At 50.4% G+C, this 13,677-nt stretch overlaps 2 protein-coding genes across 2 annotated transcripts; both read left to right on the forward strand.

Moving 5' to 3' along the window:
* Positions 1 to 7,197: 7,197 nt before the first annotated feature.
* steA (sexual development transcription factor SteA) lies at positions 7,198 to 9,592 on the forward strand (the record flags this gene model as incomplete). The annotated part of the gene is made up of 5 exons (XM_040941865.1): positions 7,198 to 7,321; positions 7,411 to 7,510; positions 7,571 to 9,109; positions 9,206 to 9,289; positions 9,346 to 9,592. The coding sequence occupies 5 exons, from the start codon at positions 7,198 to 7,200 to the stop codon at positions 9,590 to 9,592; spliced, it is 2,094 nt and encodes a 697-aa protein (XP_040795619.1).
* A 1,240-nt stretch (positions 9,593 to 10,832) lies between these two features.
* Positions 10,833 to 13,421, forward strand: BO72DRAFT_441726 (putative sucrose transporter). Its single transcript, XM_040943486.1, has 4 exons — positions 10,833 to 11,377; positions 11,459 to 11,498; positions 11,560 to 11,881; positions 11,951 to 13,421. The coding sequence occupies exons 1-4, from the start codon at positions 11,190 to 11,192 to the stop codon at positions 13,255 to 13,257; spliced, it is 1,857 nt and encodes a 618-aa protein (XP_040795620.1). The 5' UTR covers positions 10,833 to 11,189; the 3' UTR covers positions 13,258 to 13,421.
* The last annotated feature ends 256 nt before the right edge of the window (positions 13,422 to 13,677 follow it).

A 13,677-nucleotide genomic window follows, 5' to 3' on the forward strand; every position in this document is an offset into this window, starting at 1 on the left:
AAACGACTCCATCCAGGGCTTGCTCGTCGTCGTTTCAGATTCTGCATGTAACCCAATTCTGAGCAGGGCACCAACCCCATCAGAGCTCGAAGAACGTGTCGCCTTCTTACTGCTACTACTATTACGATGACTATAGATTTCGAATGGCACGGAGGTTGACTAGCAGAAAGGGTCAGGATAGCAAAGGAATTGTTGCATTTTGTTTACTGAGTAGCTAAGTGCAGGCACTTTTTCGTCACAGGGATCCACCAAAGATTAAAAAAAAGAAAAAAAAAATTGAAAGAGAACGGACTCGGCTCACTCTGGATTTTTTAGACTCTGGATAGTCGAGTAAATAGTATCGGTGGTCCTACCAGACTGACCTATACCACCCATCAACTAAGACACAACCGATACACCAAAAGCACCTCGGCGTTCAGCGATATGTCAAAGCATGCGTAATGATTAGCTACATGGTGATTCTATACCATCTTCATCGTTTTTGAAGTTCGTTTGACCCAATACAAACGACGTATCGAGTATCGCTAGTTCTAGTAGGGAGCCGGCTTGATTCATGGTCTAGTCTAGACAGACGGGAGGAAATCCGATGGTTTCACGGGTTGACCTGCCGGATCTCCAGTCGTGGTGGTTGAAAGGAATCTGGTCCGTCCATTGCAACGCCGAGGTTTACACGAAGGGGGAACAATGGCGCTGATCAGCCAGCCCCAGTCCGACGTATCCGATTTTCCCTGTGAGGTTATTCGATATCCCCCGTACTGCGTTGCTTGGCCCTCACTTAGCCTGGCCAAGATGGCAACAGACCGGCCTGCTTTCCGTTGCTCGTCTGATCCACAAAACAATGCCAACTTTGGCATAGCAAGCCATACAGTTGTCCTGAAGAACGAAGGTGCTGCTGCATGCTATCGTGGCGAAATAGCTTCCGGGACAAGTCTTCCATGACGTAGTCTGGCGAGAAGTTATCGTACCGTATACTGCCCTGATGAAATGCTCATAGCAACATTTGCAAGTCTAACGGCAGGTGCGCCTCGACCTCCTCCCCCCCACCCACGTTCTCAAGAGATCAAGTCATATACGAGTATGTGTTGACAGTGCGCCTTGCTCGCTAACTACTAGGTAGCCTCATCTTTGGATCAGTCGATGCTCTAAATCGAGAACGGAAGGCAGATACAGCATCTTGCAACTTACCCGAATATGGACCAAGCGCTGACCCATACTCTCTAAGTTAACTTATTAGATATGAGTAATGGGAGGCTTTAGCTTCCGAAACCCGAGAGTGAGCCTCGTCGCCTCGTCGCGACTCGCGAGGTTTTCATAGCAGTGACATGCTGTCGCTGGACTTTTCCAGATGGGTTCTCGGGGTTGGACGATCAAACAAAGACTCCGTTGCGCGGAGCAGGCCAAGATCTTCTGGACTGTACATAGTAAGATCAATTTTCTGTCCCGGGCACCGATGTTTACCGTCCACAGTCCACAGTCCGCAGTCCACAGTATCCGTAGCTGTACGGAGACAGTATCCATAGTTGGCGCGGGTTGTTTTGGTCCAGGACGGCGGTAATTTATGGTTCCAGTCCCGTCCGCCGAGAACCCGGTAGAGTCAGGTACAATTACCAGATTGGGCTTGGTAGCAACGGACCTTTCAAGGTCTAGAAGAATTTTCTCCATTAGGAGAGCTTCGCTGCTAACCTAACCTAAGCAAAGTCCAGGGAGGCTAGGAGTTTCGAACCTCCTCGTCGCTCCACTGCTCCATACGCTGGGCCGTACCTCGCCTTCATCGCATCGTGTCGCTGCGCAAAGAGAAGGCCTCTTTCTCCCGCGTACGCCCTCTGCCCAGAACTTATCCTCCTCGCCTCTTCTCTCCCCGTCGGGAGATCACTATCCGCGCACTCCGGCGAGTGTATGTACATACGTACTACGTAGTTCTCTATAGGGCTCGCCCGGGAACCTCGGTGATCTCCCAATGTAGCAATCAAAACCCGCCTCCAGGCTTTTAGACTCCTGATCACTGGGTCATCGGAGAATTCTTCTCGGAGGGTCAGTACGTAGGTATTCAATAGTGGGCTTAGCAAAGGGTCTTTTGCCACTGATCCCGGACAACGACAACGCTTTGATGTTGATCAGGACTGTCTAGATTCCCCCCCTGGATTGACGGACTCTGACCCCAACAGCACGGTACCCCCTCGCCCCCCTCAATGCTCTGTACGTTTATACGTATGTGCAAGTGCAATTGATGATCACTTCGGCCGAGTCAGTGGAGTGAGTGTGACTGGAGAGATGAATCTTACATAATTAGGGACAAGCCAATGAGGACGAAGCAGTACTGCACTATGACGATACTCCCCCTGCTAAGGTGTCGACCACCTACCACGAAAAATCCTTTGTCTGCCGCCCGTGATGCATATCAAGTCACTTCTCCGAAAAGATCATGTACTGACAAAGCTCGAAATCTCGCATTGATCTATCATATCTCGGAAATGGCCACCAATTCAGATGGCCAAATCAGAGTGCTCTGTGATTAAGCTTCGCCGTTTGCCGGTCAATCTTTCGGTTGTGCAGATCAGTCCCCGTTGATGTTCAAGATATCCAACGTCGTGCTTCTGACGACGATGCTCTGGTTCCGAGTGACATGCAAAAGAACAAACCACGAAACCCTTTTTTTTTTTTTTTTTTCTTGTGGTATTTCTGCAAGCCATGCTTGGTCAACTTTCCGCCCTCCTTGTCGATGCCAGATTGGACAGGAAGAGGGGGATTGAAACCCAATCTTGATAGATAGCCGGGCGTGTCAGTCTTCCGCTTCGGCTTCGAGTTGCGAGAATAATGAGTGCACAGAACGGATGAGCCAAGATTTGAAAAAGTCCAGTGGTGAATAGATCACAAACCCATGTGATTACAGCCTTATGCGCATGGTACGGGCAGGTTGCACACGGACCAAATTTATGTGTCTCAAAAATGAGCTTGGATAACCCCCCCTCCCCCCCATGGTATGCTATTTTAATTTAACTACCCCGTAGATCGACTGCTGGTATATGAGGTTAATGGCAGTGCACTTTATTACGATACGCGAAGCCCAAATGTTACGCATTCCATGCTATAGGAAATCCCGGCGATTATGGCCTGATGGCCCCCTTCTGGGCCTCTGATCTTCTCCTCGGAGACGCGACATTGGTCTGCCTTGATGATTGATCACCCCCCCTCCCCCCCAAAAAAAAGATCGAAGGAAGAGACAAGAAGATAGCTTTAGCTATGGTACTTACTCTTAAGAGCCAGGTTGTTGAATCATAAGTGGCGTCGTTTGGCGCTGCCGCTTGGTCGCTTCTTATACCATATCTGGACGAGTAACAGGAGATGGACCGTTCAAGAACCTGGCCCATAAGTGGCTATAATTACAGCATGGGGTCCATGCAAGTTTAAGGAGATAGACCATTACAGACCTAGCTACTGAGTTGAGGAAATCAGCACCCACGAAAGCTGGGGCAATCGATAGGAGAGACAGCTGGTCGATGTACCGTAGAGAGAGTCGATAGACTCTTGCGAGACCCAACAATACTCTGTTGCCCCCATTCCCGACTTCACGTAAGAACTATTTCCAGTTGTGATCCAAACATAAGCGAGAGTAGAAGCCCTTCTTTTGCTGCCTGCTCGGATGCCCGCAGATAACTCTGCATTGTGCATGCAAAATGTCCGACTACCAGTACAGTACTCCGTACAGTACATACTCTTGGTGTCTCTGAAGGGTGGCAGTCAGATGCCGGCAGATAGATGATCACCGACGACGATAATGATAGAGCATTGACCGTGTCACAGCACTGCCATTATTTGCTGCGCTACTACATCGCATCACATAACATAGCCGAATGGAGATGGTTCACGGCTAACTATAGTGTACAGTACTTTACAGTACAAATGCTATTTACAGCCTGGAGGAGGCGGGTTGGGAGGGGAAAGAGAAGAAGGGGGAGGAGGATGAGAAGGAGGAGGAAGTCAGGACACGGCAGGGTAGGCAAGGGCACGGACCGAAATCAAATGTCTGTGAGCCTGTGAGGAGCAGGACTGAAAGGTGGTGGAGGCAGGCACTTGGAACCTTGAACCTGAAGACGGACTCGACGCCTGCTCAATTCCCATTTATGCCCATGGGGGATATTCTCATTCTGGATTGGGCCATTGGGGGCCACTGAGAGGCTGAGACGAGCATCGCAAGCAGCCTGGAGTAGCCGTGCGGGCCAAAGGGATTACACCTTGCCTGCTATTGGTGGGAAGTTAAGCGCTTACCCTGAAACAAGGGGGCGAATGCTTCACGATTGTTTCCCGCGCCAGTTTTATCGGGGGGAGTGAGTGAGTGTTCAGTGTTCAGTGTGTGCAGTCTTGTCTTGGCTTGGCATGGATGGGGACTTTTTGGTTCCACTCTGCACAGCGCCGTTAGATGATTTGCTCCCTCGACTGCTTGCAGCTAGCTAGGTAGCTATAGAGGTACTGGACTGGACTGTACCCTACTACGTAGTGACAGCATGTTTGTTGTCCCTGCCCCGAGAGTCAGTCAATCGGTCCGTCATCTTAGCCGCCGCGGTGAACAGTTTGCTGCGTGTGGGGACCGAAAGGGGGAAAGAGAGGCAGAGGGCTGGAATTGGCCCCCCAGGAAGCGCCCCCAAGAAAGGTTGATTGATGCAGGAGGAGCTGTTAGTTATGCATGTATGTAGACATATCATCCACACAAGCTTGGTTTTCCCTTGATGATCAATCCCTCATCTCTGAAGATTGCACATATAGTACTATAAGTTACTATGCGAAGAATCCCGTGCTTGCTGTGATAAGCGAATTCCTTCCCCATAAATCTTTCTCAGTAGCGAGATGAGGTATCAAGATCAGGTCTTCCCCTCATTTCTACAAGGTAAGTAGGCGGTTTAGCTTCCCCTCAATTCTAGTACCCGTGACTTGTGATGCATACTTCTACTACAAGGTATGCAGTCTACGATCTCTCGGACATAGGCCATTGCTAGGAGTAGGAAGCTCATAAGCCTACCACAGACTAGTGGGTTAATATCTGCCATTCTTCGATCACTGATCTTGTATGTTCAGTTTGTTGCCCTTGAGTTGGCTCTCCGTTGGCCGACTAGTAGGGCCCGGCAAATACGAGGACTGTTTGCTCGCCATGAGGAAGTCGAGAACATTGGCAGTTGGCTACTTGGGAGTGATGAATTCACTAATCCGAGAGAAGAGATGGACCCAGCCATGACAACAACAAAACAACAATAATCCAGGACTGCTTGCTTCCCAGTCCATCAGTCAATAGTGGTGGGGCCCTTAAGGGCAGAGGCCAGAACGGGTCAACAGTATTGATTGATTGAATAATGGATGGAGAGATGCCCCACACCTTCTTGACTTACGTTTGTTGTCATTGGGGTTCAGTTAGCTCTTCTCCCCTGAAGGTGGAATAATGGTGGATACTAGATAGACTGTATGTACCAATACCGTGGTTACTGGTATCTTACCGCCCGGGTGCCCGTCGAACAAAGAAAGTTAACTAAACTAACTTCCTTCCATTCTTTTCCCCCTCCTCCCCCCTTCAACAAAGTTCAACCCCACCTCTCGGTGCTTCTTCAAGCGTTGTGATATTGATAGCGTCATTAGGCGGATATTTTTGGACTCGGGTGAGAATGGTGGACAGGGGAAGCTTAATTGAGAGCCGGTAACTACGTACTGCTGGATCTTAGGATCTCAGAAGAGTACCTAACAGGCTTGCTTCCCTTGACTTCTGGAGCCGGTCCCTGGCGCCAGTCTCCGCTTATGCCTGGGTCGAACCGTCGAAGCCCTACTTTTTCGCCGTGCGCGTTTCCTGGTGTCTAACCAATTCGAGAGTCAATCGAGGTGGCCTAGGACAATAGGATTGAAAAGGCGTTTAAGGAGAAAAGAAAGAGAGAGAGAGAAGGAGGGAGGGATTGTGTGTGTGTGTGTGTGTGTGTGTGTGTTTTTTTTGGGTATGTGTATGTGTATGTGTGTGAGTGTGATGCTCCTGAGAAATGCACCGAGTGAAAGAGGGAGAGGTCTACCTCAATAGCATCAGTGTTCAGGCTTCGACTTCTTTACGTCCGTCCTATACAGAGCAGAAAGGGCTTCCTACTGAGTAAGTACTCGTTAGCTAGGTAATGAGTAATTTTCTGAGTAGTGCGCACAGTCTGTTAGTGTTGTCTACTCCGTAGTACTGAGTACTCGAGTAGTCTCCGTAGTAGAAACTCGATCCGCGGGTCTCGGTCGGCGCTCCCTGAATTCCTTCTTCCCAGTTCTGACGCCGATTTTGCCCTCTTTTCCTTTTTTTTCCCTTTGGTTTTTTTCTCGGTCGGTCTTTTTTCTGATTATTCTTATTTATTTTTATTCTCTCTTTTTTTCTACTTCCCTTTTCTTAATGCCCCCCTCCCCATTATTATTTATTATTATCGATTGGCGTTATTATTACTACTTACTGCTGGACTTACATACCAAAACCTAGCTATACCTTCTTACCTACTACCTCTTTCTCCAACCACACCACTGTAAAAAAGCAAGTCCTACCTCAATTCTCATCTCCCTCTTCCTCTTTCTCCTCCTCCTCTTCTTCCCCTTCTTCCTCTTTCTCTTTCCCCTCCCCCTCTCTTCCTCCCATCACGACTTGCCTCTTTCTTCTTTTCACCTCCTTTCGTTTCATTTCCATCCCCCCCCTTCGCCGTGCGAGTTATTCTAAGAGACTTGTAATCGGGCTGGCCCAGTTCAACTCTCCATTGCTCTCTTTTTCTCTTCGCCCTTTTCTTACCCGTTTGGACGAGGGGCCGGCAACGTCAGCGCCTAAACGACGACGAGAACAACAACAACAACACACCTTACCCAAGAGGCTGGTACTCTTTTCTTCAGATCGCGTGTTTGGATCTCACTTGTTTCACGATTTATCGTCGACATACATCCAATCTACCCACAATATCAATCACTTCTCCGGGTCGTTGCTCTCTCTCTCTCTCTCTCTCTCTCGGAAAGTCGCCCTTGGTGATTGCGTGCGGTCCATCCGCTTTTTCTTTGATCAGGTTCATTTGGCGGTGCGTCTTCCTTGTTCGGCCCAACGGTGGCTATGTTTAACATCCCGTCCACCATGACTCTTTGTTTGCGCACATGCATACAAACTTCGCTTGCCGACTCGGGCTGATGGAATTCTCACCAGACCACTGTATCACATTCACAATGTATCCCCAACATGGTGCCCCTATGGCGCCTCCCCAGAAGCCAGAGACATTTATGCTCTCAAACGAAGCCCAGCAAAGCCTTCCTCATGATGCGCAAGTCGCACTGCAGCAGGTCGACAATCGTAAGTTCTACATCATGCCACTGCAACGTTATCTGGGCTTCCCTCCTCCGTCGCCACTCTAGAAGCTGACCTTGTGCCGCCTCCCCCAGTCAAATATTTCCTTCTCTCAGCGCCCGTAGACTGGCATACGGATCAACTCATCCGCAGGTTCCTGCTCCCGACAGGCGACTACATATCATGTGTTCTCTGGTTAGTTTGGAGTAGAAGAAACAATTGGTAGGGAAAGGCGCACACGCTGATTGGTGACAGGAACAACCTCTTTCACATCTCGGGCACGGATATCGTGAGATGCCTGGCCTTTAGATTCCAAGCCTTCGGTCGCCCGGTCAAAAACTCGAAGAAGTTCGAGGAGGGTATCTTCTCGGATCTGCGAAACCTCAAGGCCGGAACCGATGCCACGCTCGAAGAACCCAAGAGCCCATTCCTCGACTTCCTGTACAAGAACAACTGCATCCGCACTCAGAAGAAACAGAAGGTATTCTATTGGTACAGCGTGCCTCACGACCGCCTTTTCCTCGATGCGTTGGAGCGTGATTTGAAGCGCGAGAAGATGGGCCAGGAGGCGACCACAGTTGCAGTCAGCGAGCCTGCTCTGTCTTTCGAGTTTGATTCATCGCAGTCCTTGTATGAACAGCTCACAAAGGCACAACAAGCGAACTCATCATCGTTTGCTGCTCACGCAAGTACGACATATGGCCAACCTGCATCCCCAGTGGTTCGGACCGTTGACGCTATGCCTCCTCCTCAGATGGCTCCCCAAATGGCTCCCCCGGCGCTACCCCTTCTCCCGGACGAGTCCGGCCACCCGGCGATTTACAACCCGATCCCCATGCCTACGACTCTAGCCCAAAACGTTATCAAGCGTGAAGCAGAGTATGGGCAGATCCAGTACGATCGCAACGGAATGCCGATTGCTCGCATCCACCAGCGTCATGCCTCAATGCCAACCTTCGTCGAATACTCCCCGGCTCCGTCCTTCGTGTCCTCGCAGTACGAGGATTATTCCAATCGGGGTTTATCGTTTGAACCAGTCACGCCTCCGCAGCACGGTCACCTTGGCGCTGAACCAGCCTATATCGCCAACGAAGATACCGGTCTCTACACCGCTATCCCGGATATCTCCTCGGCAGCACCTTACCATCCGATGATGCAGCTTCCTCCTTCGAATTTCACAAGCGCTCACTTCCCAACTCCGGCTAGATCTTTCCCCTCAAATGTCTATTCCATGCTAGAAGGCTCACCGACGTACAAGCAGCGTCGGCGCCGGTCCTCTATCCCTCCAGGCGTCACTAGTGCTGCTGCTACTATGCACCCGCAGGTTACGGCCCCACAACCCCAAGCTGTCACTTATGCCGCCCATCGGCCAAGTGACCTTCGGCGGTCTGTGTCCAGCTCCGTGGCCCCTATTCCAGAGGCAGGAGATGATTCGCATCACGACATCCATCGCTCCCTCAATGGTTATCGTGCGGCGGTTCTTCCTCAGAAGAATTTGTTGCATGAAATGTCGCGCCATAGCACCCCCTTGTCGAGTTTGGATGAAACTCCCGAGTCGCATGTCATGCATCCCACGAATGGTACAGATGAACTCGCTCCTCTTCCAGATGGCGAGGCGCTCGACGTTCCCGCCCAGCACAGTGCGGGAAGCAAGGTAGAACGATATGCTCCTGGGCCTGTTCGCCGGGCTCGGAGCGCTACCATGATGGAACTTGGCCCCTATCCACAGAAATCGCATTCCTGTCCGATCCCGTCATGTGGACGTCTGTTCAAGAGACTAGAACATCTGAAGAGGTTAGTCACTATCACTATCTTTGTCTGGTTATTCTGTCCGCTACGGCTATGTGCCAGCACGGCTCCTGTAGCTTCTTGCTGACATCTGATGCTTAGACATGTGAGGACTCACACTCAAGAGCGACCTTATCCTTGTCCCTACTGCAACAAGGCCTTTTCCCGGTCGGACAATCTTGCACAGTAAGTCTTGCTGGTATGCTATTCTAGTATCACAGTCCACTAATGTCGTATGCCAGGCACCGTCGTATTCACGAGGCTCAGCAAGATGGTCAGCCGCCAGTTTCTGTGCCGGATGATGACCTTGAGAATGAGGAGAACGGATTTGGCTCCCAAGATGAGGGATCCTCGCCGTCCGACTCGATGCCAAGTGCTGTCGTCCCTAGTGTGACCACAATGCCATCTGCAATGACTTTGCCGGCTTCTATGCCCACCATGATGGCTCCTCATATGATAGCGCCCCAACTTTTGCAACAGCAGATCTGAGGAGCTTGATATTCTTCGGAAATACCTGAACCATATTAACCGTTTTTTTATATCGCATATACTCTGCGGGTAACATACCTTGATCTTCCGTCATATCATGCCGTCTTCTTTCGGACCTGGCTCATGCGGGTCCTATGTTCATACTACCTGCTTCTGGATGACCTATCGAATTTGTGTTTGATTTGGTAGACCCTCATTGCTTATGCCACGCCCCAGCGATATCCCTCGAACTATCTCTGGCTACCTGTGGTGGCTTTTTGTCTTTAGGCCTGTTCTTTGTTCGACAGTCACAGCGATACCCTGGCAATACCCTGGCATGGACGAGCAACAGCTCCCCTGTGACTTATTTTGACGATCGCGCTGGATCTACTTATCCCTAATACGCGCGACATCGACATTTGCGATTGTGGACTACGCTGGTAGATTCCCATCACAATCGGGTTTCTTATTCTTTTCTTTCTCCTTACCCCCTTGTCCTCTGCGCTTCGGTTCGGTCTCTGGTTCTGTTTCTTCCTCATGTGTTATGTTGATAATGGGAATCTATTGTATCATTTTTTCTTTTCTCTTTTTTTCTTTTTCTTTTTTCCTATCCCCTTCCTCTTTGACATCTTTTTCTTTTCTCATGATCCTGTCACTTCCTTTGCCTGCATTTCGATCAAATATGTTGAGGTGGGAAATGGTAACCTTGGAGACGCAGGTTAAGACAAAAACGGGGTCCCCAACTCGAACCTTGGGAGAGAGGCTATGACTATGAGGCTCGGGAGGCTTATCTGGCGACCAATCCGGCGCGTTTGGGCTGAAAAACCCTGGTATCCTGGATCCGAAGCATGGAGTCGCCATGAACGGGAAAGCATAAGGTGGGATTTGTGACTGTGGCAGGAGTGTTCTGGTTCTGGCGAATTACATGCATATAGATATGAATCAAATGGTAATGAGATTTACCCCAGTCAGACGACCTTCAATCACCCCGTAGTGTTTCATGAATGGATGGATTGCTTTTCCCCGGACTAAACGGGAACAAATCGTGGCTCAGTCACGTGGGTGGCCTGCTGACGTCGACCCAACCTTACCAAGTAGAAGCGAGGCGCGAAGGACACATGACATGCTTGCTGTTCATCATCATCTCATCTCCTTTGCCTTACCCTTACCCTTGGGGCTGGCTCTTATTATTTAGATATCCTCCAAAGTTTCATGCAGTCATGGATCAATATCAGGACTGAATCATTCCCATTTCAACTCCGTTTCAGTAAAGATTCTGGTTCTGCCCGATCCAACCCGCGTTGCCTATATAGCCTCCCGCCCGGCCTCGTTTAGAGCTACACTTGCTTGAGCTTTGAGCAAGGAAATTATCTAGACGCAGTGACTTGGCTTTGACTTTCTCCCTCCGGCTGCTTCAACGCGCTCGGCTGTATCACCTCTGACAGGCACTGTCTTCCCACTTCGTGCAGACGAAGCGCGGTCGCCTCTACCTCAACGGTTGATACCCTGGTCATCTTGAGAAAATTACTCAGAAGACTGGATCATAGCTCAAGCACATCAGCTCAGAGTGGCCTTTGCTAGTCTATTTTGAGGGAACCCTTTTCAGAACACGATTTCAATGCCGGAAGCACATTATCGGTTTGCCAATGAAACGTCCCCTTTGGTGGGAGCAGCTGACAGTAATGAAGTGACTTCAATGACGCACTCCGGAGAATCAAGTGCAATCAATGGATCGGGAGATACTCCCGATATATCGGAGACCAAGAGCAGCTGGTATCTGTTCTTGTTGACCTTGAGTATTGGCGGGTGAGCACTGACCTCCATTCGGGAGCATGTGTCTGCTTCCCACAGCAGCCAGAAAGCTGATAACTATATCCACTGTCTCAGTCTTCAGGTCGTATGGTCTACTGAGCTATCCAATGGATCGGTAAGCTCGCACGGTCCCGCCGCATGATCCTGCTTGGACTAATCCCTGGGGGTGGCTGTAGCCCTATCTTTTGTCTCTTGGAATGAGCAAGGCTCTACTTGCTTTCGTTTGGATCGCCGGTCCTTTGACAGGAACCCTCGTTCAACCCTACATCGGCATCTGCAGTGATAACTGTCGCATATCATGGGGGAAGCGAAAGCCGTTCATGGTGGTCGGCGGTGCAGCGAGCGTTGTCTCCCTCCTTGCCTTAGCCTGGGTCCGAGAGCTCACAGAAGGCCTCCTTGGAGTATTCGATGTTGCACCGGGGTCCGATGCGTCTCAGACAGTGGTTATTGTGCTAGCCACTATCCTGATGTATTGCTTGGACTTTTCTGTAAATACTGGTAGGTCTGGCCAGAGTTTGCCCTTGTGTGGCTTGATCGCGGAGAATGCTGACGGGAGTTTGGCTACAGTCCAAGCAGGTATCCGGTGTTTCATTGTTGATAATGCGCCCTCACACCAGCAGGAATCAGCGAATGCGTGGGCCAGCCGCATGACTGGTCTGGGCAACATCCTTGGATATATTTTTGGATACGTGGATTTGCCCAAGTACTTCCCATTATTGGGCAACACGCAGTTCAAAGTGCTGTGCGCTTTAGCATCACTATCACTTATCTGTACATTGTTGGTCAGTTGTTCATACATCAAAGAACGAGATCCACGACTGGAAGGACCTCCATCCGGGGGCAACCCTGGCTTGATCGCTTTCTTCAAGCAGGTCTTCAAGTCGATCCGATTTCTACCGCCAGAGATAGCGAAGGTCTGCGAGGTCCAGCTGGCTGCTTGGGTCGGCTGGTTTCCTTTCTTGTTTTACTCGACCACATACATTGGACAGCTTTTTGTCAATCCAATTTTCGAAGCACACCCGGGGTTGTCGGAGCATGACATCAACAAAGCATGGGAAGAAGCCACCCGCATTGGGACATTTGCACTTCTTGTTTACGCCATTATCTCCTTTGTGGCTAACCTGACCCTGCCGATTCTTGTTGTGCCTACATACAAGCCGATCGTTGCCAGCGAGTCTGAAGTTTCAGATGATCAAATGGAGGAGGAGCCTTTCCTCGGCGATCGGAGGCGATCATCCTCAATAGGAACGGCGATGGAAGCACCTACCGGTATCTCCCCTGAACCCAAAGGTGGATACGCAGAAGGGGCTGGGTGGCTCTTCAAATTACAGATTCCAGGCCTTACCCTCCGCCGCGCTTGGTTGATGTCGCATGTCAATTTTGCCATCTGTATGTTTAGTACGTTCTTCATATCGTCATACCAAGCCGCTACCGTGGTTGTCGGGCTTGTTGGAATCTCATGGGCGTTGACGCTTTGGGCGCCCTTTGCCCTAATCTCGGCGGAGGTATCGCGCATCGACACGGAGCGCCGGCTTCGACGCCAGCGGGCTGACGGTACGGTACCCGACACCAGCGTCTCCGCCACCCCGGCTACGGTTAGGGAAGACCTCGAACACGGGCACAATGTGACCACTGATAAAGGAGAAGAGGATGAGAACCTGGCGCAGGCGGGCATTATCCTGGGGCTTCACAACGTTGCCGTGTCAGCGCCTCAGATCCTCTCGAGTCTGATCTCCAGTGCCATCTTCAAGGCCTTCCAAAAACCTCGCGGGGAGCCGTGGGACGATAGTGTCGGATGGGTGCTAAGATTTGGAGGCTGCGCGACGCTAGTTGCGGCATGGTTGGCTCACAGACTCGCGGAGGGAACTCGGTGAGTGTATGCCTTATAGTAGGAGCAAATGGCGCTTTCACTGGATGCTGAAGAGGACTGACGGAAGACTATCTCAGATGAGAGTAGAGTGTAATTAGTCAGGTATGTAAGTAGTCGGCCCCTAGCTAGTCAGAGAACATCAAGAACAATTTAGAAATCAGGTCTCAGTGCTTATTTATAAGACCTGGGGGCTTTGATTTTACCAGATTAAAAGTGTTAGTGTAGACCACAGGGGATAAGAGAGAGAGAGAGAGAAAGTAAGAGAGTAGAGAAATCCATGCATACCAGCGGAGGATCAATTGCGGGCCGAACACACACACACACACACACCCTACCAACAGCGGGACCCCGACGGGTGTTGACGAATCCTACCTAAGTTACTAAGTTAACTACCGGAGTGACTTGCGTAGCTTCCCCCCCCCCC

The sequence above is a fragment of the Aspergillus fijiensis genome, assembly GCF_003184825.1.
Source record: "Aspergillus fijiensis CBS 313.89 unplaced genomic scaffold BO72scaffold_95, whole genome shotgun sequence".
Lineage (NCBI taxonomy): Eukaryota > Fungi > Ascomycota > Eurotiomycetes > Eurotiales > Aspergillaceae > Aspergillus > Aspergillus fijiensis.

What these genes read in the sequence shown, in the direction of transcription:
- BO72DRAFT_441726 (XM_040943486.1), top strand. Translation starts at nt 11,190, where the DNA reads ATGCCGGAAGCACATTATCGGTTTGCCAATGAAACGTCCCCTTTGGTG. An exon ending in CTGAGCTATCCAATGGATCG is followed by an intron (nt 11,499 to 11,559) that starts GTAAGCTCGCAC and finishes GGGTGGCTGTAG; the next exon opens with CCCTATCTTTTGTCTCTTGG. An exon ending in GGACTTTTCTGTAAATACTG is followed by an intron (nt 11,882 to 11,950) that starts GTAGGTCTGGCC and finishes GTTTGGCTACAG; the next exon opens with TCCAAGCAGGTATCCGGTGT.